A 26,888-nucleotide genomic window follows, 5' to 3' on the forward strand; every position below is an offset into this window, starting at 1 on the left:
GACACTGGGAAAAAGATCTCTCAATTAATATATCAGAAAAGGAGTGGAAAGTAGCAATGCAGAGAATTCACTCGAGCTCCATATGCGCAAAGCATACAATTATACAACTCAAAATTACATATCGAGCACATCTGTTTCGACTAAAACTTTCCAAAATGTTTCCAGGGCATGATCCAACCTGCGAACGTTGCAACCAAGTCCCAGCCTCACTAGGTCACATGTTCTGGTCCTGCACCAAATTAACATTATTCTGGACAAACATTTTTAATTACCTTTCAGATAGCCTTGGACTCATAATCCCTCCTAACCCATTAACAGCTGTGTTTGGGGTTCTTCCAGAGGGGCTTAAAGGGGAGAAAGACAAACCAATTGTGATTGCATTAACTACAGACGTATTCTCATAAACTGGAAGAACCCAAACTCTCCTGTTTTAAGTCAGTGGGAAACCGATGTGTTATATTATTTGAAGTTGGAAAAAATCAAATACTCAGTTAGAGGATCTGTACAGACTTTTTTCAAAACATGGCAGGATCTAATCAGTAATATTTTAAAATAATTTCATAAAGCACAGAGAATTTATTAATTTAGGTATGTTTACAAGCCTTAAATTTAACGCCGTTTGGCTTGCTCTCTCTCTCAGGGGTGGGGATCGATCTGTTCTTAACTTAATTTTTCTCTTTATAAAAACTTGATTTTTTTGTATGGATTGTAATAAAATTAATAAAAAATAAAAATAAATAAATAAATACTTATGAACCTAATGTGGAAGACAGAGATTTTACCAGTATGTATTTGCATCTAAATCCAATATGGACACTCATAAAACTATAATAGCTAGAGATAGGTATTTAACTACAGTGTCTAACACCAAATTCCACAGAAGCAGTCACACAGCTTGTAATGGATAATAACTCAGATCAATGGAGAATCTTAAATCCAAACTCGAGAATATTCTTTCTTCTCACCGGTACATCATAGTTCCTCAAGAATGTATATTTCGTTATTGATAATAATTTTTTGCCATCTATCAAATCTTGCAAGTATGATGCTATTATGTCTTAACCACCTGTCTTTAGCAGATGAGAACTTTACAGAATTCACTCCAAACAAATTAATTATTTTTTTGAGACAAATGCATAGTCAGAGGTCTCTGCAGGAGTACTCTGGGAAACTCTGAAGGATTTTTTAAGAGGACAGGTAATTTCATAACTTTCCTATAAAAATAAATGGAGACCAAAAAGGTATCACAGTTAATCAACAAAATTACCCGAATAGATCAAAAATACGCCAAGTCTTCAAATGCAGCACTTTATAGGCAAAGACGTTCTGTAATCAGAATTTACCCTCTTGATAGCAAAAGAAATGAAACAGCTCCTCTTTAAATCAGTTGTCCATCAATCACTTAAAATATGGAACAAATTCAGAAAAGCTTTTATCCGTTGCACCTCTACATGATAATCACCTATTTCTACTCTCTCAAACCTAAAAGATATTTATTCTTTGGAAAATGTCCGGGAATAAAACACTTAGACAATTGTATATAAATGATGTCTTTGCATCTTATGAACAATTATGCTTCAAATATAACTTCCCATCAACACATGTTTTAACTACTTTCAAATCAGAAACTTTGCTAAAAGGAACCTACCTAATTTTCCACACCTCCCACCCATTTCTATTCCAGAAGAAATAGTGGTCAGCCTTGAAGATTTAGACAGCATCTCAATAATGTATAAAAACATATTAAAGTCTCTTCCTTTCAAAGATCCTAGGGTACAGTGGGGAAAGGATCTTTCACTTAATATTTCAGAAAAGGAGTGTAAGGCAGCCATGCATAGAATACACTCTAGCTCCATATGCACAAAATATTCAATCATTCAACAGCCTTGGTGTCACAATCCATAACCCATTAACAACTGTGTTTGGTGGACTCACAGATCGGCTTAAAGTGGAGAAGGACAAATTGGTTGTAATTGCCTATACCACACTACAAGCATGGAGACCTATCTTTCTCAACTGAAAGAACCCCAACCCTACTTTTATAATTCAGTGGATAAGTGATGTTCTGTGCTATTTGAAATTGGAAAACATCAAATTCTCGCTTAGAGGATCTGTTCAAAACTTTTTTAAAAGAGAAGATCTCAGTTTGACTCTGATTGAGCCACTTAACTGCTGGTGCTCCAACTGTTTGAATGCAGTCTTAACTATAGGTAGACATTATATAAAATAAAGGATACAACAAGCAGCATGATGGCACAGCAGGTTGGATGGACACCTCACAGTCCTTGGGGTCCTGGTTTGATTCAGGGTTGGTGTGCCCAACTTTTTTATTTATGTGTTCTTGTAAAATTCATGTCAGACTGTTTCAAGGATTCTGCTTTCTTCACATAGGCTAGGGTGAGAAAATAACTTTGTATGGAGAACCCCTTCCCTATTCAATGGCAGGTTAATCTCTTCCTTCCTGCATCCACACTCCAAATGCTGTATGTGCATTTTCAAAAATGGGTAATTGAATGGCCTGGTTTTTTTTATCTCATTTGACAATGGGCTTGTTGAATTATCCCATCTTATCCATTTTCCTGCATTGTAGAAAGAAGATTTTGCTACTATTATTTCAAACGTATAAGTTATAAGCCCTTTCAATGCTTACTTGATTTAAGACAAAATTGGATCCTTAACAATTATATACTTCACCCTCAAATAACAGTCATTAAAGTACACCACCCGAATCCCCCAAATCCCATATCATTTACGTAGGTGGACATGGTGCTGCATAGAATATCACTACTGGTTCTCAATTCATGTAAACTAGATTTGGATTCTAGTCACTGTCTGTGTGGATTTGTAAACATTTTCCAAATATGTAGATGAGCTTTTCAGTGTTAGCAGTTAAGTTTAAACTGTCCTGCTGTGCATGTATGTGTGAGTGTGCCTTGCAACAGAGTGCTGTTCTATTTAGAATCGGTTCCTTCCATGCACCTGACTGTCTGGATGGGCTCAGGCTCTCTGCAGCCCTATGGCTGTCTTAAGTGGGATCAATGAAAAGATGTATGGATGGCCAAATTTGTATAGTGCATACTATCCAGGTAATTCAACATGCTAGTGTTGTTGTATGTACTTTGTGTACTGTATGCACAAAGTACCATATGCAGTTATTAAAAACAATTGGAGTATTCATCAGTACAAACTATGATAAGACAAAGACAGACAAATACATGACTGCCACCGTATGAACCATAATTTTAAAGTGTAGCTGGAGGTTGGTTCACCAGCTGAATTTGAATCTGTGAACTAAAACAGCTTTGCAAACAAACTTACGAAGATAGTTCCAGAGATTTCATTGATAGTTGTGCATTGAGGGTTTACGTAGAAGTGTGGTGGATGAACTATAAAATCCTTGTGGTCTTGCAAATCAGAGTACAAAGTATAATCAAGACTTAATAATAAAAGTCTTTGCAGACTTATCAACAGTTTTATTTGAAGAAAAAATATTCCTCTACCCATCCACTTTCAGTTTACAGCATCATAAAGTAATATACAAGCATTAGGATTTTTAAAGAAAGCAAATTACATTTTTACTCTTTTTTTCAGAAAAACTGGAAATATTTGTTTTGAAAACTATTGAAATTTGTCCAATTTAAATTAAATTGTTTTGTATGAAAAGTGACCTCCCTGCATAAAGCTAAAAGCAACTGTATTCATGCAGTGTAGTTTTTACTGTTGCTGTCTCTTAGCTCCAAAGTCCCAGCTTCAAATCTCAGCCTGGCACTGCTGGTATTACATTTGTTTGTTCTCCCTGCATCTTTGTGTGTTTTTCTCCTGGTTGTCTGGTTGTTCTTACACATCTCAAAGGAGTGCAGGTTAAATTAATCTACTGTTTGCAAGTGTTTTATCTTGGTAGAGTAAAATATTGCTCTACTTTTCCCTTATGTATTAGTAATATGTAGCCTTTGTCAGAATACTTAAATCTCACAGACTTCCCACTGTTTATAAGGTATTATTGTATATAACGTATTCCCACCTTCCCCTCTATATCTATAACCTCTGGCAATTAGATGTAGTAAAACAACAAGCAGGAGTTAAGTTACCCATAAAATAATGTATTATTGATAATATTCATAAATAATAACAATATGCAAAGTACATTTGAATATTGGCAACCATACAACCTGATTAAATGGTGATGTGTTGTTTCAGGTGGCACACAGACTTGTAATTACTTAAAGTGTCTCTAGTTAAGGCATCATTGGTGCTCAGCTTTCAGCCTCATGTCTGTTCAATATGGCTGCTGAGCTGTGCTCTTCATTGTGTTGTCTTCAGTTCATGGTGTGATGGTCTTCTTCATCATATGTTGGTTAGTAAGAGAGAGAGAGAGAGTGAGATAAAGCAAGCAAATTTATGGGTTTTCTGTCCAACCCCTACAGCCAATAGGACATCATGGTACTTAAAGGCCTCTGAGTCAAGCCAATTCCAAACAGCCATACCTCAGACCAATAGGGGAAATAGAACATCTTAACACGTGCCCCAAAACCATATGTTAAAGTACACTATAGCCTACTTGCGGGGGCAAAGAAAAACTCACCAAACTGGTTTAAGGCACATCCCCCAAATCCTGTCGTAAAATTACATAGAGACTTAGTCGTAAAGGGGGGTTTGGGGGTGGATGCAAACACGAATGCCTCTCACCAAAGTAACACTAAATTACATTGCTTTGCCTAAATTATGAATAAAGATATACAAAACATTTATCAAGTTATATGCAAAATCTTACATCACAACAGCAAGAAACTCTGAACTGGAGAACAGTTTAAAAAATAGAACATTACAAAGACAAGCAGGTTAGGTTGATTGGCAAATGCTAAATTGTCCCTAGTGTGTGTGTGTGTGTTTGTGATGTGAGCATGTGTTCACCCTGCAATGGGCTGGCCCCCTGTCCAGGGATTGTTCCTTGCACCCTGTGCCTGCTGGGATTGGCTCCAACCCTGCTCAGGATTAGGCAGGCTTAGAAAATGCTACTGTATGGTATGGGATTGGTATTACTGTATGTTACTTATTGTTTCTTAGGGTTATGAAGTATATTTATGATGATACTGTTTTTTTTTAATTAACAGGGCCTTCCATCTGGACAAATCAAACTTGTCTCCCAGCTCCACTTCTAAAGCTGCACTAATAGACAAGGTATCATGTATAAACTTGCTTTTATGTTGATTCTATAGCGTATTTTAAATGCAGCTGTACTTCATCATATACTGTATATACCTACATTAATAATGTTTCATTTCCTTCCACACAGCTTATGCGTCCCCTAAATGCACTGGATGAACTCTACCGACTAATAGAAAGTTTTATCAGCTCAAAGCGAACAGCTGCTTGCCAATACACTGCGTGTGGCGCCTCAGGTGTTGGTCTGCTCTCAGTGGCATTAGAATTGTGTAACCGTCTGGGAGCGTGCCACGTTGTTATGTGCAACAGCGGAGTACATCGGTAAGAAAGCCTTTTTCATGCATTTCACACCTAATGGCTGGGGTGTGGGAACATATCTGAAGACTTTATGAAGTGAATTGTTATGTTCTCCTATGTTCTTACCAGTCCCAGGTTAGTCTTTATGTTATCGTGAAAGACTGCAAGAAATTGTATATGATTGCCTCTGTGAACTAATGTCTCCTGCTATAAATTGACTTGTTTTGCAACAGACCCTAAGTCCCAGTCCTAAGCTAATTGCAGTAAGCTAATTTTACCACAGTATTTTCTCATTTAGAACAAAAAACCACGGTAGGCTGGTTTTGAATAGCATAGTTCTGACTAATCACTAAAAATATATCCATAGTAGGCCTTGGGTCAAAGTCAAACAGGGACTGGGCCTGAGTGCACAATGATGGCTCAAACATCATGGCCAAGGTGGGAAACCTTTGACGTCTGTTTTGTTTTTTTGTCCCAGTGACATTTTTAAATGGCTTAAATTGAACTTTTGTTTATTGAACAAAGAGAGTAAGATAAGGAAATGTCCTTTGCCAAAATAAGCATATGCAATGACAATTCTAAATGTAGAATTATGCCAAACCCGATACAGACAGACACAGGACACAAGTTCAGCGCACATGTTTTTTATTTTTTTCTTGTGGGAAATGCTTTTCTTCATTTCCCATCTGCTCTGCACAGGTCAAAGCACAATAAAACAGCAAAAGAGCACTCATCACATTTTTTTTCTTTCTTTTCTTTCTCTTTCCTTCCACCTCCACTCCTCCTGGAAAGCTTTGTCTCCCTTCCTCCCAACTTTGCCTCCCCGAATGGAGTGAGGTGGCTCCTTTTATAGAGCACCCGGAAGTGCTCCAGGTGTCCCTTAATTCCCTTCCTGCTGCACTTCTGGGTTTAGCGGAAATGTTGCAATAAAGGGCTCAACAGTTCCTGCAGGACCCTCTGGTGGCCCCCATGGAACCCAGCTGTACAACACTCTAAATCCCATATTTCCCTGCGGGACTTCAAGGCACCACTGCAGCCTGGCGGAGGCGCTGCCACCTAGTGCTCTGGGGGATATAATGCCCTGTGCAAATTCTGGTTGGAGCTTTCATCCAAATGAGATGCCTCCTTCCGAGAGCACCTCGAATTTATGGTCCTCCGACCAGAGGGGACAGAGTCAGTTGTCCTTTCTGGGCATCTTCTCTGTGCTGCGCGAACAGAAAGAGACAATACGGTTAGTGACAGTACCCTCTGTATGAGCCAGAAAGGTGATCCTCAGGCGCGCATGTCTGACTATATATACTGTATAACTATATATATGGTTAGTTAGTTTATTAATTGCCCTAAAGGGAAAATTTATCATTTCACAAAATGTTTGTGTTTTTTGTGGCTGCCCCATCTCTTGTTGGTGGTTTATTTCTGTAAATACTAATGATATAAAGAAGTCTGGAGTCATCGTTATAGGTTTATTATTTTTATTATAATTTAGGATTAGTTTATTTGTTGTTGAGTTAGCATTGCATTTATTTAATATTCAACTCAGTTTATTGTCATCATAGCCTTTAGGACAATGAAAGTGTTTGGTGATATTATGACTAGTGCAGAGGCCTCAGTATAGTACAAGGTACTTGAAGTTCACATGTGCACACGGTACAATTCAATTCTTACTTGCATATCTTCCAAAAATAAGTAATAATTGTAGAGCACAAATAATATACAATGCATTGTGGAAACAAGACAGGTAGATAGGTGTGAAATTGTTTGGATATCACTCATGGTAAACCCTGTTTAATGGGACATACAGAAAAATAAACAGCAGAAATATAAGCAAGCTACAAAATAAGGATGTCTCCTAACTTGTCTCTATGGGAGCAGTGTCCAGAATGAACGTCAACGTCTGGTTATTTGTGCTGTTATATGAAAGGGCAGGGCTGAAGTGATTTCATGTATCCAGATTCTCCTTGTACTCCATTCTAGGAAAACAAAGACAAAAGGTGCTACCAACTGTGCTTCTTCACCATATTTACCTGACCAGAGCCAGAGGCATACTCCCAAAGCTTGCATATATGACAGCATACAATGTAGATAACATCACAAATTGGTACAATATGAGCAAGAAACACTCATGCAGTTACAAGTATAAGTGGCTGTTGAGTTGGTTTTATAGGCAGTCAGTCATCCAACCCGCTGTATCCTAACACAGGGTCATGGGGGTCTGCTGGAGACAATCCCAGCCAACACAGGGCGCAAGGCGGGAGCAAATCCCTGGGCAGGGCGCCAGCCCACCGCAGGGCACACACACCCCAAGCACACACTAGGGACAATTTAGGATCGCCAATGCACCTAACCTGCATGTCTTTGGACTGTGGGAGGAAACCGACATGGGGAGAACATGCAAACTCCACGCAGGTAGGATCTGGGAAGCGAACCCAGGTCTCCTTACTACGAGGCAGCAGCGCTACCACTGCGCCACCATGAGTCAAATCTCATCCATCCATCCATTTCCAACCCGCTAAATCCGAATAGGGTCACAGGGGTCTGATGAGTCAAATCTGAATCCCTAAATCTAGTAGTGCAAGTGGTAATGGTTGTGTACCATTTAGAATGGAAGACAGAGAACAGTGTCTGGGAAAGGTGGCCGAAGTTTTCAAAATACCGTTTTGCCTTTGTAAGGCAATATGTGTTATATATGTCAAGCACAAAAAGCCACTGTATACCAGTAACATTCTAAACTAACTGTGGTATTTTGTGACCCTGAGCTGAGCAGGATGTGTTATTTTTCTTACGTGTCTTTAGCATGGAAACTCAAGTGAATAATTCTCAAAACTAGATTTGCTAAACTTCAACTTATTGATATTTTAATGTCATGAAAAACACTGTTAAACAGTATGGATAATACTAGTTTTGTATTCGTACTGAGATTTTATATCTTGTATAATGTTAGGAAGCTGCTCAGCAATAAAGAGGTATGGCTTAGAGTGCAGAGCTCACACTTCTGCAAGAGGATTTCAACGAGTTCAAAAGATTTAGTGGATTGGAGAGATCAGCATAAGTTAGAGACAGTGTGAAAGAAAGGCTAGAGCAGGTCATAGGCGCATTGATTTTTTTTTATTTTAGTAGTGTGTTTTGTAGCCCTGACAACAGGAGGACATTAAGGGGATTTGTGATAAGATTAAAAATAAAAATAAAAGTTCCAAGAAGCATATTGGTGTTACCTCCGAATTCACATGTCGTCTCCCTCATATACTGTACAATATTATTAGATCATATTATCATTAGATGCTGCGGTGGGTTGACACCCTGCCTAGGATTGGTTCCTGCCCTGTGTTGGCTGGGATTGGCTCCAGCGGACCCCCGTGACCCTGTGTTTGGATTCAGCTGGTTGAGAAATGGATGGATGGATAGATATCATTAGATAATAATATTATAATAAGTGTAGTTCCCCCACCGCACCAAGTATTTTTTAATAGATTCGAACTCAATGCAGTCACAGAACAAAAAAAAAAATGTATTGAGTTAGCAAACTAAATTTAAAAAACATTTTTGGAATATAGAAAGCTACTTTGACATCACTGGGCCCACTCATTGTAAAGTATTCACTATTTAACATATATATAGTATTTCAATTGTAGACTAAACCACAATTAAAATGATGTACATTATCCCCTTTAATTAAGCACTTTTTATTTTTCTGAGATGTCTACTTCCATGTATGTTCTACTTCAACAATAAAAAAGCCCTATACTGATTCTATTTCCCTGCTTAAAATGTGACATTTGTAAAAGTGTATGTGTGCTCATTATCCAGTGTCAGTTCAAAAAGTACACATTTAACAAATAGATTGCAAAGACATCTTTTCATTTTGTTACATTGTTCACACCTAAAATAATACACAGCTCAATATATGCAGAAACAGCAAGAGGTTTATATCATGGTGGTGTTCAGTTACTGAAACAGAAAAAAATATTGTTAACCAGTGGTAAAGAAACTACTGACTTAAAGACAACATGCTGTGAGCATGAAAAGTGCCAACATTTCTTGTCAAACACCCCTCATTTAGCTTACACATTTCATCATGACTTTACAAGATATAATTGCTTCGAGCATCCCCAAAGCTGGAAAAGAAACTGTTTTACCATTTTGTTAAATATGTTCAATTTGCTTTTCTGCTTCAGCAACCCAAAAATTTAATACCAGTGTTTTAAAATTAGCTGAACATGCAAGGTGACTTTTTGTGATAATAAAATGCCAAATAACTCAAACTTTTGTTGGGCATAAGAAGGAGGAAATAAAGAGGGGTGTGGGTAATCTAGGCTGAAATATGTCCTTGAAAGAGTACAGACAGATGAGAAGCTCCCCATGAGACCCAACACGTTAAGGCTCAGGGTTGCTGGGACCTTAATCTTGTGATGGAGCTACCACCTAGTGTCCTTGTTAAACCTGTAACCTGCCCTTGACCCTGCAAGTTTTTCTGAGGCTTAGCTAGAAATTAAACTGGGATGAATTTAAAAGACACTTCCCATCTGAGGCTCATTATATGTGCAGTCAGGAGGAAGACTTTGACAAAGACTAGGACTGAAAGAAAGAGTAATGGCTCGAGAGAAAAAAAGAGGGAGACATTCACAAGTAGAAGAGGAATGGGAAAAAAGGAGTGCGTGCCATGGCACATTACATTTGGCACATGGGTGAGTCGTGTTATCTGGCAGGCAGGACTTTAAGCCTATATAAGTAGGTTCAGGCAAGGTGGTTTGTTGTCTATTCATTTTATTTGTTGCCTTTGCATTTCTTTATTTCTTTAACCTTCTTTGGGGTCTGCTTTATTTAATTAATAAACTCGCATGCCCTTGTGTATTTTGGCCTTCTTCATGTTATCCTACATTTGGGGTGATATTTATTTTGGTGTCATTTTTATTCTTTGCTTATTATTTGTAGTGTTGGTGTGTCGTTAAAAGTTGTTGGCATATTGGCACATGAAGAGTGCTTACAGTATACATTAAGTCAGTGGTTCTCAGACTTAGTATTGGGACCCCCTGAGGCTACAGTTGAATCTGTTCAATGCTGCAGATGAATCAGCCTTACAATGAGACTTAGAATGTGCTAAAATGCCTGTGGACTATAAGTTTGTTTTCCCTTCAGTACATGTTTGTGGATATCATGAATTGGAGTTATGTATATTCATTTTCAAGTGAAGTTATTAAGAAGTGGTAACAGCCTTGGTTTCTCTTGTTCTTATGCGTCTCTTTCTGCTTTATTATTTTCTGTTGTGAAAACCTCTGACATTAAAGGCATTAACTTCTAATCTAAAGCACTAAATGGTTCTTTTTTTAATTTGTCAAGCTTTTTAAGTTTTCATGCTGCTTGTAACAATCCATGATAAGTATGCGTTTTTCACATGATGTACTAAAATAGTTCCCATCTTCACGATCAGTTTCACCATGACCAATATTTTAAAGTCCCCAAAACCAGTCTCCATTGCAAGTGTCTGTTCCGTCTAGGTCTATCGCAGCTTTGCCCACCACTAAACTGACATGACACCTGCACCTTAGTCTTTGTCTTGCATGTGGCACCACAGGCTGAGCCAGGCTAGGTTATGTGGGTTGCCTGACCCCTAGGTGCTCGCTAGCAAATGACACTTCTGGGCCTGGCTCAAGAAGTGGGTCCTAGTAAGCCTATCCCAGGCAGGGAACACTGGTTCTTCAAACCATTTTTTTGGCTGAACCTTTAGCCCAAACCTATTTGTCAAGGGAGACCTTACCAGGCACTCAAAGCTCCAGATGACCTAGCTCTGAGCATCACTAAGATGCACAGCAGAAAAGAAGATAAGATGATGAGGATTCCCAGGTTTATGTATTTGAGACATATCAGTGCTCTTCTTAAGGAATAAAAGATGCAGACATTTCAGTAAATAACATACTGAGTTGGGGCGGCACGGTGGTTCGCAGTTAGGACGCCCGGGTTTGTTTCCCGGGTCTTCTCTGCATGGAGTTTGCATGTTCTCCCCGTGTCTATGTGGGTTTTCTTCCAGGTGCTCCGGTTTCCTCTCACAGTCCAAAGACATGCAGGTTAAGTGCATTGGCCATCCTAAATCGTCCCTAGTGTGTGTGTGTATGCCCTGGGGTGGGCTGGCGCCCTTCCCGGGGTTTGTTTCCTGCCTTGCACCCTGGGATTGGCTCCAGTAGACCCCCGTGACCCTGTAGTTAGGATATAGCGGGTTGGATAATGGATGGATGGAAGGAACATGCTGAGTTTAAATCTACATCTAAATTTATGCAGCAACTGGGTGTTTTGTGATAATTTGTATGATCTGATGTGGTCTGAAGTAAAATGATAATAAATCATTGACCTCAGTGAGAAGAACTGTCTTGTTTCTGACTGCCAGAGTCATTCGTTTTGTGCCAAAGTGGGTGTTTTTTTACTTTTTTTCACTTAATAAAATGCATACTTCTTTGTAATGCTTGTCAGGCTTGATATATCAATTCGCATTGCCTGTCAATATGTCACATATGAGCTGCAGGTCCTTCTTTTTATAAACGAGTTATTGTAAATAGTAAAATACATTACCAAACTGTTTTTTCAAGTCATTTCTTTCCTTCATGGAGCATCTGCAAGTTCTGCTAGTGTTTTTTTAGATGGTGTGAAGACCACCCCTGCAGTCAATGGCTTCTTTTCTTGCAGTACCCTTTTATTTTGAAAGTCATTGTGGTGCAATATGGCCTTATGTTTTTCAAACAGTTCCCATATAATAATCTTGTTCTGTTATCATATGCATGCTGTTCTAATTGACATGATCCATCAGGGTCAGAGGTCGGATGTAAAGCTACTGCGGCTTGTAATATGTCTCATTTTTTATGGCTTACATCATGTTTCTGTAGCTCTTGTCTCCATTTTGGAAATTTTTGCTAAATTGAAGGTTCTGCACCTTTAAAGTCACCCATTGGATAGTGTGCGTACAAAGCCTGTTTTACTTTCATTGCATACTATGTTTTTAAAAATATTATAGTTAGAAGCACATCAACAATCATATTTTGCAATAAAGTGTGTGTAAATTGGGATTGTGGTGTACTTGAAACATGTAAGTACCAGTAACAGCGCACTGCTCAATAACGTACAGTGATCGTGCAGTGAATACACTTGACTTGAGCATTCCTAGTTTTCATACTGTCTCTGTATGTTTAGCATTCGTTTGCTCAGTGGTTGATGCGCTTGCTGCTTCCTGAGCAGCTCTTCTTTTCTCCACCCTAGTGGTCCGCTTCTTCTCTTCTTTCATCAGCATCTTTTTGCGTTAAAACTGATTAAGTCAGTATTTGTGTTGCACTTACTTAGTATGTTTTCTTCAATTTTTCACTTAATCTGGCACTTAAATCTTCAATCTGCCTCAAGAATGATTTAAGATATGAAGAGGTAGGGAAGTGATGGCGAAGGTGGTAGGGATGAAAATGGCACCCGTACACATGTGCCGCACAGCCACCCTGCTGGCCGCTGCCGAGAGTAGATTCTACAATAAAATAAAAAAATAATAAAAAGAGTAATAACCTTGGAGGTCAATCATCACCCTGAAAGCAGATAGTAGACGCCACATAGTATATGTGTACCAAATGTCAGGTCAATAGGTGAAACAGTTTGTGAGTTACAGGTGATTTAAAATCCTGGACAGACAAACGAACGGCCACAGTAGCGTATCGTGTATAAAGATTGCTTTATACCAGCAGCACAGTTTACTTGCCAGTTGTTATCATAACTTTGGCCTCAGATATATGGGAGAACTGCAGTGTGGTCATGACCTGGGCTGAAGTGTGGTGCTCTTTTAGTTCACTGAATGGAAAATGGCTGTCACAAAGCACTGACTATCCTATCTTTACGCACACTGAATTCCTACTTATAAAACGAATGTGACTTTAATATAAAGATATATTTTTCTGTTTTATTGTGCCTACCCAGTACAAGAGGAGAGGGAATATTTGAGCAAGGAACTGAATGTGAATTCACACTAAGTTTGAACATGATGTATTTTTTATCCTTTTTTGCAAAGAACAATTTGCACCATGCTTGTTTAAGGGAGGTAAGGCAGGGAGAGAATGGCCTCCATTTATAGTTAAAAGTGAGAATACAGCTGTAAAGAAGAGGGCATTTTTATTTTTAGTTATATAATTTCCTTAAAAAGGTGTTGGGTAAACATTGATCAATTTTCAAAAAGTGAGAATTGGTTCCCTGTTGTCTTTTAATGTCCTTTTATAAAATATGGGCAACAGATATTATATCATCACCAAACCACTTATAAGGAATTGGTTTTATTTATTTCTTCATAATTTTATTGTCACTATTAAGTCAAGAAGTATTTTCATGTATATCAACTACTCATCAAATACATTGAGGTACAGACACAATTTTAAGCTTACAGTGGGCACACCCCAGATATCCCTGCGTTGTTTAGGATTACATTATGGCACAAAAGACATAAAGCTTTGCCAGCTTACCTTGAATCCCAAGCATGTACCAGTGTGATCTCCAGATTGTATATGAAGTATCATTCTCTCTTTACGCTTTATTTTACTTTTCCCATCCTTCAAATTATTTTGAATAAGGCTGGAAAAAACAAGTGTTTCTCCTTGTATATTAATTTTTCTTGCATCTTAGTACATGCTACATTTATAGTTTACCTTTCAGCATGTGGCAGTTTGACAAATTATAAGCAAAAGGGGGTAAATGTCAAACCTATTTGTTTCTTGTTATCATGGTTAATACAAACAATTTTTTCTTGTTTCTTATGCCTGACTGACATTTTGGTCAAGTGCTGGTGAGTAAACTATCTGAATCATAATTCAAAATCAACTTCAAGAATGACATCTGAGATTCTTTAGGGTTCTTTATTAACCTTTGGCAGTAGCCAAGTGAAACTCGTCAGATACAGGTCAGTCCAAAGAGCAAATAATGTGCATGGCAGTAAATGAAATGCTAGAACCAGCTATTTTAGATTTTATCCCCAACTTGTGGTTTTCTGTAATTTGACTGGCTCAGGATAACACACCTTATGAACAAAATCAATAAATATAGCAGAAATGCAGGGGTGCCCACACTTTTTCGGCTTGCGAGCTACTATTAAAATGACCAGGTCGACATGATCTACCTACATTAAAAATTATATATATATATATATATATATATATATATATATATATATATATATATATATATATATATATATATACTTAGTATACTTTATACATAAAATATATGTTGTCGTACCTTGCATAATTGAATAACCTTTATGGCACAATAACAATTCAATACATTTTTGGTCACTACAGTATTTGGATTTAATAATCGTCATGTGGGAAAAGGCTATCTCGCATAAATAAATAGAGCCAAATAATGCAGGCAAGGAGCTTTTGAATTCAGTCGAGTGAAAAATGACAGCTGTCCAATTAACTGCGATTTTAGTTCCCTCTCCTTTCTCTTTGTCAGATTGCTTTTTGGAAGGACATTAGTTTCATAGTTTTTATGAACAGTTCCAAAATGCCTTTCCACATTTTCCTTCTATGGAATAGCAATGATAGATTGACAGATCAGACAAAGGCACTTCAATTGTGACGTTGTGAGAGAAAAAAATCCTCTTCCAATTCCACATCCAGCCCTTACCTTCCCCAAACAATTTTTTTTAAAATCCCTTCTTTAGTCGATATAAATTGGAAGGCTAACTAGATCACTTAGATAGCCGGAGTTTTGCAGTAGCTCGCGCGTTTGATCGTGTGTGCGGGATGACCAGTGTATTAGAAGAAAGGAGATCTCAGACTGGCCGCCCTGTATGTCAATCAAGTGGCAAATGCCATAGGAAGGATATATGATAGACTAACATTTAAAAAAAATTTTTTTGAATGCAACACAATCTACCTGCACTACCTTTGCAATCTACCGGTCGATCGTGATCGACACATTGGGCACCCCTGCAGAAATGTTTTAAGTTCAGTTTTAGTTTTTCTGTTCCAACAAAAAAAACTGATACATCATCATTGCTCTTAAATAAAAAGCAACAGAATAATACCAAAAATCAAATTTATATTATAAATACATAACACATATTAGTGATCTGGGGGTGGTGCATTGGTTTGTGCTACTGCATTATATTTCCCAGTTTCTAGCTTGACCTTCCCCCAGTCTGATCTCTGTCAGAGTCATGGCCCCCACAAGGTGGGGGGGTGGGGCTGACTGGGCTTTGGCAAGGGGGCCCGGGATCACAGGGGCCCAGCGCAGGATGAGTAGATATTATGCCCAAACAAAACGTATGAACACAAAGCAAGAATTGATCCTACAGCATCAACTTAAGCATAAAATATTTTGAAAACTAAAACCAATATCAAAAAAAGTTTAAGATTCCTATTGGGAATCATGTTTTCCTTAACCCTAGGTGAAGGGCCCGCCAGAGATCCTGGCCTAGGGGCCCACGTTAGAATGTGGGGGCCATGGTCAGAGTCGAGTTTGTCTGTATTGGGGTTTGTTCTAGAGATCAGTGAAGATAAAAGTGCTTTGTGAGTATTTGTTTCACACAAGTTATTGAAGCACCCCAATTATTAAACAATTATGAATATCCTACCATCAAGCTTTGTTTGCATTTACAGCATTTTGCTAGTGTTGTCATCTGCATGTTGGTCTTCTAGCTAAACAGAGCAGATGGCCCATAACTGCCTAAGCAGTAGTGTCAGTGGATGTGGACTGTAGTGTCTAAGCAAGTTTTATAAATTACATTATGATATGTCATAGTCATTTGCATACTGGTTAGTTTAATGTTATAGTTTACTGTAATAATAATTCATTATATTTGCGCTTTTATAACTTACTCAATATAGTGTACATAGTGAGAGGGGAACTACTTCATCCACCATCAATGTGTATCATACAGCTGGATAATGGGACTGCAGCCATTTTTGCATCAGTACACTCACCACACATTCACTATTAGGTGGTGAAGGGGTGAGAGAGATAAGTAGCGAAATAAACAGAGGGGATTAGTCGGGGGCAAGAATGACCAGGCCGTGGTGAGCAATTTAACCAAAACATTGGGAAAGGCCCTACAGTCTTCGAAAAATGCCCAGGGATCATTTTTTCACCAAACAGAGTAATAACTTCAGTTTTATGTCTCATTGAAAGATTGACACAAGTTTTTACAGTACAGTGTTCCCATCAGTGCACTGGGGCATTGGGCTCCACACACACACCACAGGGCACCCTCTGCTGGCCTCTTCAACACCACTTCCAGCAGCAACTCAAGCATTTCCTAGATGGTCTCCCATGCAGGTACCGGCCAGGCCCAAACCTGCTTAGTTTCAGGTGGATTAGGTGCTCTGATGTGCAGGTCATATCGCTGCTGGTTATAGTGCAGAGTTTTATTATATTGTATTTGCAAGTATATCTGTAACAACCCTTTGTAGCTTGCATTGCGATTATATGGAGTTCACTTAGTTAACTTCTAAAAAGCTTCACAAAGAAATGACATCCAATTTAAAATATGGTCTATTGGAAAGTAAAGTAAAATAATACTGGATGAATATTTTATACTACACTCTCAGCTTACTGATCCTTTAAACCAAATTATAGAATATGCAGTTTGTACTGTTCAGCCGAGCAATCATCCAGTAGTGTGGCCTCTCTTTGTTTCATATGTAAGGTTTAAATCTGTTCTTGAAACACCAACAGAATTAACATACAGACATTGACAGCACAGGGTGATAGAGTGAACACAGGCAGTTTGCTTAGATTCAGGAGTGCATTACAAAGATTAGCTCCTGTAATTGCTCTCTGAAGCCCTAATTGCTGGGCCATTTTGTAATTGATTCCTGTGTTTGCACACTGTAGATAACAATTAGTTCGCATTCATAGCAGACATTTGACCTTCATTGTCTTTGGTTAGCCCTGAATCAACATTACACTCCTGCATAGAAGGCTAAAATAAATAAATAAATAACAATATAATCAGTCTGAGGTAAGGATAGGGACTATTTCATCAACTGCAGAATCCCCAAGATCAATAAAGCCTGGCTGCCTGTGGTCCCATAAAGGTCAGAGCACTCCCTTAACTGGTTTATTAAATGTGTTGGATATGTGCTGTTGTTGTTAACCATTTTAAAAGCAGGACATGTACTCTGTGCATTTAAAAATATTATTTACTTTATTTTATACAACATAATACATTCTTCTGCCTTTAATGTCATGGCATGGCCAGGACCCAACACTGGCAAATCTCATCTGCACTTTCAGGATTAGGAATAGAAAGCCCTTGAAGGGCACAATGAACATCTCAATGATCAAAGGCAGTGCGGAATGAAGTAAGCAGGCCTTTCAAAAATGATTGTGAAAGGAAATTCACTTCAGAGACTGTTATATATGCAGGGAGAGAAACAGGGGAAAATCCTGATGCAGGGAATACATTTGATTCATTTTTCACCACAAATCCAGCAGTATGCCATTTCAGTGGAAAATGGATTATTATGTACTGGAGAAAAACATTTCAGCACCACCTGAGAGATTGATTGTTCTGGTGAGCCCCAAGCAGCAGCACACAGGCCGCCTTACCAAGAATAGTCTTAATACTACTTATCTGTCAGTTATAGACTTTGAAGCGCAATGACAGAGTCATAGAATATCAGCTTTCTTGTAGAAATGTGTGAAGTTTAAAACAGAACAGATGAGAAGCAAGCTAATTTAATACTTGACACAACTATAAGGTGCATTTTAAATGTAATATTAGGCTTTTTCTTTCTTTCTTTTTTTCTAGTAATGTGCTGTTATTGTTTGAAAGGCAGTTTTTTTGCTGTTTTTTATATTAAACAGAGAAAACTAGTTTTCTCACAATGAGACCTTTTCAGAATAATTTACAATATGTAATCTATCATTTTCAAAATTATGCATTTTTTTAACCTTTTACTATCCTTTTGGGTTTAAGGGTTTCAGAATGTGCATTGCTTATAAAACAGGTTTACCCTCTTGGCATAGTAATTTTTCATCACTTGGTCACACTCCCAATCCAGTTCAGTTCATTTTAATTCATTTTTATTGTCCCAAATAAATAAAACAGTGAATATAATACTTATGGTGAAACACACCAAACATATTAAACATTAAAATTAAACCAACATGTAGACAAGATTGAGGATTAATACAAATCCTACCTGTTTATCCTATAATTTAAAGCCTGGGGTGTTTATTAAAAATTTAACTTATTTAGAAGATTAATAGCAGTTGAAATGAAAGAGTATGAACCTGTTGCTTTTCTTCCTGGGAAACTTGAACCTGAACTGAAATTGTGAATGTAGTGGATGAGTCCTGTCTGACAGAATGCATTCTGCTTTCTTTAAGACTTGGTTGTTAGATGGGTCGATGAGATTGAACCTTGTTGTTTAACTAGTCCATTTTAAAATCTGAATTATTCTTCTTTTGTTTTTGAAATTAAGATTTCCAAACCAGGCCAGCAGAATATAAGTAATGACCGACGCAATCCAAGATTTATAAAAGAGTGACCTAATGGAAGGACTCCGATTCTTTAGGCACTGATGTCCCTTTTTGCAGATGGTTTCTGTTCTTTAAAAAGTCAATTTTTCCCAGATATGTGCAACTGTCTACAATCTCTACTACCTGGTCTTTGTTTCGTTTGGGTGAATGTTGCTTCTTCAGAAATCAGTTATAACTTCATTACTTTTTGTAATGTTTAGAAGTAGAAAAGACTCATCACACCAGTTAACAAAATAATCTGCCACTGGACCAGTTCATTCTCATTTAGCAGGCTAACAATCACTTAGAGAGAGCGAGAGAGACTAGGAGGGATCGCTGATACAGCACATTGCCGCACCAACCACATGGCAAACCAACTCAGGATCCCAGATTAGGACCCGAGTACAGCCATACAACGGGTAAAACCTCAGCACCACACTACTTCAGATGGAAGATGGACAAGTTTTCAAATTTACTGTGACAACCATTTGTATAGAGGATATTTAAAAGAGGTTCAAGAACACAGCCCCGAGGGGACCTTGTGGATTATTACAGCATGTCAGACAGACAACCATTGACTTTCACTCTATGAGTCCTGCTGCTCTGCACAAGATTTCAAGAGCCCTCCACATCTTTTAAATTCTGTTATTTTATTGAAAGGTTCTAGAACAGTTGTTTCTGCGGAATGCCAATTGTGGCAAAATACAATGGCAATCATGAAGTATATATAAATGAGTCATTAAATTGTGAAAAAACATATAATTAAATAAAAGTAATTATTATGAAATACCATTTCATCATTTATTTTGCAGTTATCTTACGTTGATTTATTGCAGGTTTTATTTAAAAATGTACTTATTTGATCCGTTTCCTACAGATTAACATTTGCTGTCAGTTACTTTCACCTGATTGTAGGCAGTAGGCCACAAAGATCTGAAGCACTGCTTGCATTCTAACTGGCAGAACTTTGGGGGCAGTTAAAAAATGGGATAGTTAGGTTTAGCAGACCAAAGAGAAAAAGATAATTTAACACACGATACTATTTTGCTAGCAGGTCTTCTCTTCTAACATGACACTGACCATCTCTTTTGCAGCAGGCAAAACACAAGTTCTCCCCAAATGTATGAGCCTGATAGCAAAGGTCCAGCAGGCAAAATAGGGGTTTGCTAGCGGCTGCCACTGCTGGTCCGCTGGGGTTTTACACATTGGCTTTTGGTGGCCCACTAGTGGCAGCAGTGGGTGACTGACAATCGGTCCTCAAACAGCAGGAGAGCATTTTCCGACAGGAATCTGCCTTTCAGCCACTATATGCTTATTTATTTTATCTTATATTAAATGTTGTTGTTGCCAGTCCCTTAATTGAGCACCACTTATGTGGGCAAGAATTTAACACACTTAAAATTCTTAACATTTTTATTTCCTCTCTAAAACTCAACATCCATTATTTCATCTCTGTTAAACAATTCCAGCCCTGTCACTGAGTACTCATGCATTTATTTTTCATTGGAAAATCTACATGCTGAATATGATATGATTCAGTTAATATCTACTCATATTTTATCAATTTTGTGATGATTATTGTGGACATTTACAGCAACCTACCCCACTGCATTTCTGAAAAATGTTCAGTCCGTTAAATGTGTGAGATATCAAAATCAAGAAGTCAGTTTTTGTGAATTATTTCCTTCCGTGGACATGTGTTTTTTTCTTAGATGATCTGTGTTCATTAATACTGAAGTAATTATTAGCTTCTTTCAGAATAGTTTGAATGGTCTGGTCCTTGTATGGACCACAGACTTTTTTATGATGGCATATGGGCATCCTGAGCTGTAACAGGTTGGGAACCTCTGCAAGTAAACCATTTGAGGATGGCTCAGTGGCAGGCTATTACAGAGTTGAGGTTGTGATGTATTTCACCACAAGTAAGACTCATTCAACATCATGTTGAGGGCCACAAGTTTAGCTCAGAAAACATGTCAAGTTTTTATACAGTTAGTAAAGTTAGCACCTTTACGGGCTGGCATCCTGAACAGGTCAATTTATTAGGCATGCTAGATAAAACCCATTACAATAGCAAATGTATAAAACATATTACCTGGGCCACTTAATTTAAGGCAGTGGTTTGAATCACTAGTCCTTGACCAAATAAACGGTGTAAATATAAGAGCAGATTTAAGATCCATGCCAAAACCAGGCTTCCTTACGAGGCTACATATACCACAGCTATGAGGCTGCACCTTCTATCACTATGTGGCCAAAGCTCCACAATCCAAGTTGTTTGGCTCAGATTACAGCATCACCCAACAACAGTCTGAAATCAGTAACAGTCAAGCATAAAAACATGTTCATACTTAAAAATGCAAGTTTTTTTTATTTATTGTTTTTCCGTTAATTATATCCCAGTCTTTACCATGGTTTTTACTTTTATATATCAAGTGCACCAGTGCTTTATTTTAATTATTCGATTTTCCCACCTAAGCTTTCCCACAAGCACAGTAAATCATGTTGACAACACCTTTCCTTGTGCATAACACCAAGTCTTTAATTAGAATTGCATTATCAGAAAGTGAGTGCATGAAAATATTAGCCTTAACTGTGCCATTACACTGCACATAAACACGTTGTTTTTAAATCCTGTCAGGAATTGATTAAAAAAAAAAAAAGATAAAATCAGCATAATACTGACTCTAACGTAAATATCACATAAATGAGAAATGTATTTGATTTTAAATGATGTTGAATAATATTTTTTTTGCTTTTGTCCTAATGCTTATCAACTCTGTTCGTTTTGTTGGTTTTTTTACTCCTTCCAATATGCTGCCTTTTTCAAGTTTGACAGCTGTTTTGTACCATCTTTTTTCCATTAAATCAAACAATATTATTATTACATTTATAAGATATAATAAACTTTCAGCACACTCAGCAAAGTCAAATGTAAAGTAGTAAGAACACTTTTACTACCTACCCAAATATAAATACATACTGTATTATCCACATACCCACTTTAGTCCTTTAGATGTTCTTGTTAAAATCTGTTCTAATTTGGTACCAGAGAACACTTTGCAGTACCAGATATTATAAAAGAAAAAAGCAGGCCTGTAAAACATGAAACATTTTCTGAGACTCACAAATTCTACAGTCTTTAAGGCTTCTCTGTGGTACTTAATATTTGTGAAAAAGACACATTTAAATTTGTAATCAGCAGCTTGGACTCTCTGTTACATGTCATCCAGCCCAGAGATGTATTTACTTTCAGTCATTTTAGTCCTAGTAGTACTTCATCTTTATTACCTGTAGATACTATGAAATGCTACTGTCGTCGTCACAGGTGAAAACCTCAGAAAAATATAAGCTAAGGTTTGCTTCTCTGCATATTTTATTTTCCCCACTGCTGTTATAAAATCACTTCACCTACTCTTTGTCTTTTCTCTTATTCCTTTAATATATATTGAACTTCTTATTGTTACTATTTTCACTGGAGCCATGTTAGATATAATTTCTTCATAAAATATTTTCATATTCCCCTGTATAATCAATGCAGGACATCTGTTAGTTTTTATTGTTCTAATTTTTGGTGTGTAGTTCGGCTTTGTATAATATATATTTTATAATTCTGCTTCAGCATTCCTTAATTGTCTGTACATCTTGTTGTTTGTCGTCCCAGTTTGTTCTGTTCAACATGTGCCAGCTGACTCGACTATACAACCAGAACAGTTCATGTCTGGCAGTTTACTTATGGATTAAATGAGCTTAAAGTAAGAGTGCAGACTCCAGAACAAAGGAAAAGTGAATATACATTTACTGTGTTAAATTTAAATATAGTGGTCCATGTTTTAACATAGAACATAGTACAGTGAAGCTGCTGTTAATTATGCAGCATTTTTGATAATCCAGTGATCAAATGCGAATCCCCCAGTAAATCCTATTTCTTAAACTCCAGTTCTGATTTTGAAATCAGTCATTGTCTTGTATTTTCACCACTTGTTTATAATGAAATTGACCATGGAAGGCAGTTGTCCTTGATTATTGCCAAACCGTTTAGGCCATCAGAATACATTTTGTTAATTAACAGAAATATACATTTTTGAAGGAATGACTTAATTTTAGTTTATATTTGCAAGTCAAATACTTTGCTTTTTTCTAAAATATGGTGTGTGTTGTATTCCCTGAAATTCAAATGTGAAAAGAGAAGACTGAAGACTAGCAGCATGTGCATTAACAATGTGTGACGATGTTTGACCTCAGGTTTACATAATGAGTTATTTAGTAAGTGCAGTTCATTTATTCATTTATTTTCATTGCCTAAGTTACAAAGTCAGTTTTTCTGTTTTAACTTTGGAATTATAATCGATTAGCCAAAAAACCTGGTATTGCCCAGGTATATTTGTGTAATGGTTTAATGTAAGAAAACAAGGATTATTTGTTCTCTGTGTTCTTTTTGTGCATGATTGGATTCCATAATTGTGCTAATTCCTTGCTGTGATGGAACCATGAACACTACTTTTCTAGTTTACAGTGGTTTCACAAATAAATGTTTAATCCTAGGATGGCTTGCCGAATAATTGAATCCATGAACTGCAGAAAGCATCTATAGTATAGAGGGTCAGGGAGATTGTGGTTGACAAACAGAAGACAGTACCAGTGGCAGTATTCGATAATCTTAATAAAATTATTCAAAGTTGATTAATTCGGTGTTAATTTAAAAATTGCTATTAATCACAACAATGTATTGGCATCACATCCTTAAATTATAACTGCCTCTTCATAAAATGGACTCAAATAAATGTCTACCATAAAGAAACAGTAAAAATTATAGACGCTTTCTTCCATATTCTGAACAACAGCTCAGGATGTGCTAAAAATCACATTTCATTCTCCTTCACTGTATCACACTTAGTGACAATATGCAGGTGTATGATAGCATTGTTTTTTTCAAAAATATAAGGTTTTACTGGGACGAAAATTCATGTGTCAAATATAATTAATATCAGAGCAATAGTCACATGTTCGCAGTAAAAGAAAATTCCTATCTGCACATTTGACCAACCATTGTCCTTGTTTCTTTTTGGGACCTGTGTATTTCTCAGAAAATGGTCTAGATGAAAATAAACTTTTAAAATTCTACATAGCTAAATACAACTCACAATAAGACAAAAAGTCTTACTCTTACACAAAAGCTGTAATCGAAATAGACACAATAGATTGTTATCCAAATTCATTGTGAACAAATAACTGTATCTGCAGTCTTGGATGAGATCCGACTTTAGCTGGTATAAAATTTCGAATGTTCTGATAATGGTGTCCTCCCATCAGCCCTAGTGCACTCTTGCTACTTGATAGGAATTATAGTCCCTGTAGCTCAACATTGGACTGTTCTTCCCGATACACCATATATCCAATATTTTAACTGGACCAATGGTAGTACACATAGTAATTTTCATGAAAATCAGTACAGCTGTTTTTGTGTGAATGGCGAACAGACAGACAGATATGCTAACAGCTTACAGTTTTATTTATATAGATTTAGAGGGAAACGGGTCACTCGTGGCATTCATTGATTATTTAAGGTTTCCAAGTATCTCCACGCCTTGTTTCAGACACGAAATGCTCCTCTGCAGTCCTGGGTGAATGAAACAATCTATGAAGATTGAGGTCAGCTTATGTTTGTGGATCAGTGCAGCATCAATTTCTGTTTCAAAGTTGCTTACTTAGCACAGCTAATCAATTCTTGCATACTAATGAGTTTTTTTTATTGTCTGTCTTTATTTTCGTAATATACAGCTCATTAGATATAGCTTACATTAATTGTATTGCCTCTTAAAATATGGTAATTACATTACATGTGTCAATTCATATGGGAATGGTGATTACTCTGTAAAGTGGTTTGTGATAGTTTAAAATGTAATTTATAATTAAAATTAATAAAATGTGCAAACCCTTTACTTGAGTATGACAGAACAAGGGTTAGGCTGACGGGCAATTCTAACCTAATCAAAATGAGACGAGTGCATGATTGCGTGCTGTGATGAACTGCTGGCCTATTGCACTATGACAGATAACACAAGTCTGCAAAATCAAACTCATAGAAAATCGCTTTATTGTGAATAGATCTTTTTATTTGCATTCATGGTCACAATGAAAACTATAATAGAATGTTTTCATCACATCACATTTAAGAACAAACATTTAAAAATGCAATTCAAATTTAACAAGTTACCTGCTTAATGTTCTAAATCAATTTAACATGAAAATGTTTAGTCAATCTAAAATTAAATATATACTGTATGTGAAGAAAACAGCAATATGTATTCATTGGTTTGCATGTAACTTCTCCAGTTTTCCCCATTTCTTAGTTTCTTTTATCCAAAACTTTGGTGGCCTGTTGTTTGTACACTTTTTCTGGTGCGTCTCTATGGATCATCCGGCAGTAGTCTGCTATTAGACTGACATCCCAATGTCTCTGCTATGTTCTTTCCATGTCCTTGATACCCTGATGGAATCTTTCTCCCTGCTCTACAGTCACCCCTCCAAGACTTTTACAGAAAAATTCCAAATGTGAATCCAAAAAGTGAACTTTGAGGCTTATGTTGGAATCCGATTCTTTACTAATACATTTTTCACACATTCTTTATAATTTGGATCTTTATTATTATTTGAAAACTTAGAAATGACTTCTTTGAATTATAACCAGTGTGTTGTAGGTTGTTCATTACATCAAATTCTGCATCAGAAATCCATCCATCCATTCATTATCCAACCCGCTATATCCTAACTACAGGGTCACGGGGGTCTGCCAATCCCAGCCAACACAGAGCGCAAGGCAGGAAACAAACCCCGGGCAGAATGCCAGCCCACCACAGGGCGCACACACTAGGGACAATTTAGAATTGGCAATTCACCTAACCTGCATGTCTTTGGACTGTGGGAGGAAACCCACAAAGATACGAGGAGAACATCCAAACACAACGCAGGGATGACCCGGGAAGCGAACCCAGGTCTCCTAACTACAAGGCAGCAGCGCTACCACTGTGCCACTGTGCCACCCTGCATCAGAAATCAGTTTTCTAATACCAGGTCCAACAAAAATGCCCTTTCTCAATTTAGCCTTCAACAAATCCAGAAACATTCTGCACAAATACATAAAACAGGCTTTATCTTTTGATAGGAAATTGACAAATTGCATTATTAATCCTATCTTAATATGAAACGGTGATAGCAGAACTTTATCTGGATCCCCCAAGTCAGGAATGTTGTTGCCATTAAGCTGTAGGTTTTTGTTTTTTTTTTAAATTTTGGCCTTTCCATCTGGACCCAATGTAAATTCTTGGCTCTGTTGTCCACTCACTGAGAATAAAAAGTGAATCGGGTGTGACATGGCTGCTGATCCAGTAAGACACAGAGAACTTTCAGATCCTCACATATGAGCCAACAGCGCTCATTGATTTTCTCAAAAAGATTTTCAAAGTTCTCGTAAGTTCCTTTTAAAAGTACAGAATGATCAACAGGCATTCATGTTTGTTTACTGCTGTTATGAAGAAGCACTTCTTTTAGGCCTCTTTTAGATGAGTATATAAATAGTCTCCATTCATCTCCATTGTAGTCTCTGTGAAGTGTCTGCACAATTTCTTCAGTGCAGTAAATTAAGGATCCATCTTTCTTTAAATATGCAGCAAGCTTTTCTATTCCAGTACCAACAGAAAGTTGTGTCTGAATGTAATATGTTTTTATGTTTTATCGAGATGTGCAGCATTTTGGGTAAGGTCTTGATTTTTTACTAAATCATTAAGTTCATCCAGAGTGGATTGCCTGAACATGTTGGGACAAATGGCCAGGGTGCACAGTTGTCAGTGTAATTTGGTACATTGAGTTGTCACTGACCCTAGGTAAGCCATGTGAATCAGGGTCCGAGAAAAAACTGTGCTTTCAAAGAATGAGGTTGATCAAAGAGGCTT

General features: G+C 37.3%; 1 protein-coding gene across 2 annotated transcripts in view; it reads left to right on the plus strand.

The window, feature by feature from the left end:
- The window catches only part of prex2 (phosphatidylinositol-3,4,5-trisphosphate-dependent Rac exchange factor 2), a 512,388-nt gene that overhangs the window by 468,792 nt on the left and 16,708 nt on the right, over positions 1-26,888 (plus strand). For both annotated transcript variants that reach the window (XM_039754613.1, XM_039754614.1), the window contains exons 36-37: positions 5,112-5,178; positions 5,294-5,484. In XM_039754613.1, the coding sequence (XP_039610547.1) occupies positions 5,112-5,178; positions 5,294-5,484 (258 nt within the window). The remainder of the gene's footprint in view (positions 1-5,111; positions 5,179-5,293; positions 5,485-26,888) is intronic.

Source organism: Polypterus senegalus, chromosome 5 (assembly GCF_016835505.1).
Source record: "Polypterus senegalus isolate Bchr_013 chromosome 5, ASM1683550v1, whole genome shotgun sequence".
In the NCBI taxonomy this organism is placed as follows: Eukaryota; Metazoa; Chordata; class Cladistia; order Polypteriformes; family Polypteridae; genus Polypterus; species Polypterus senegalus.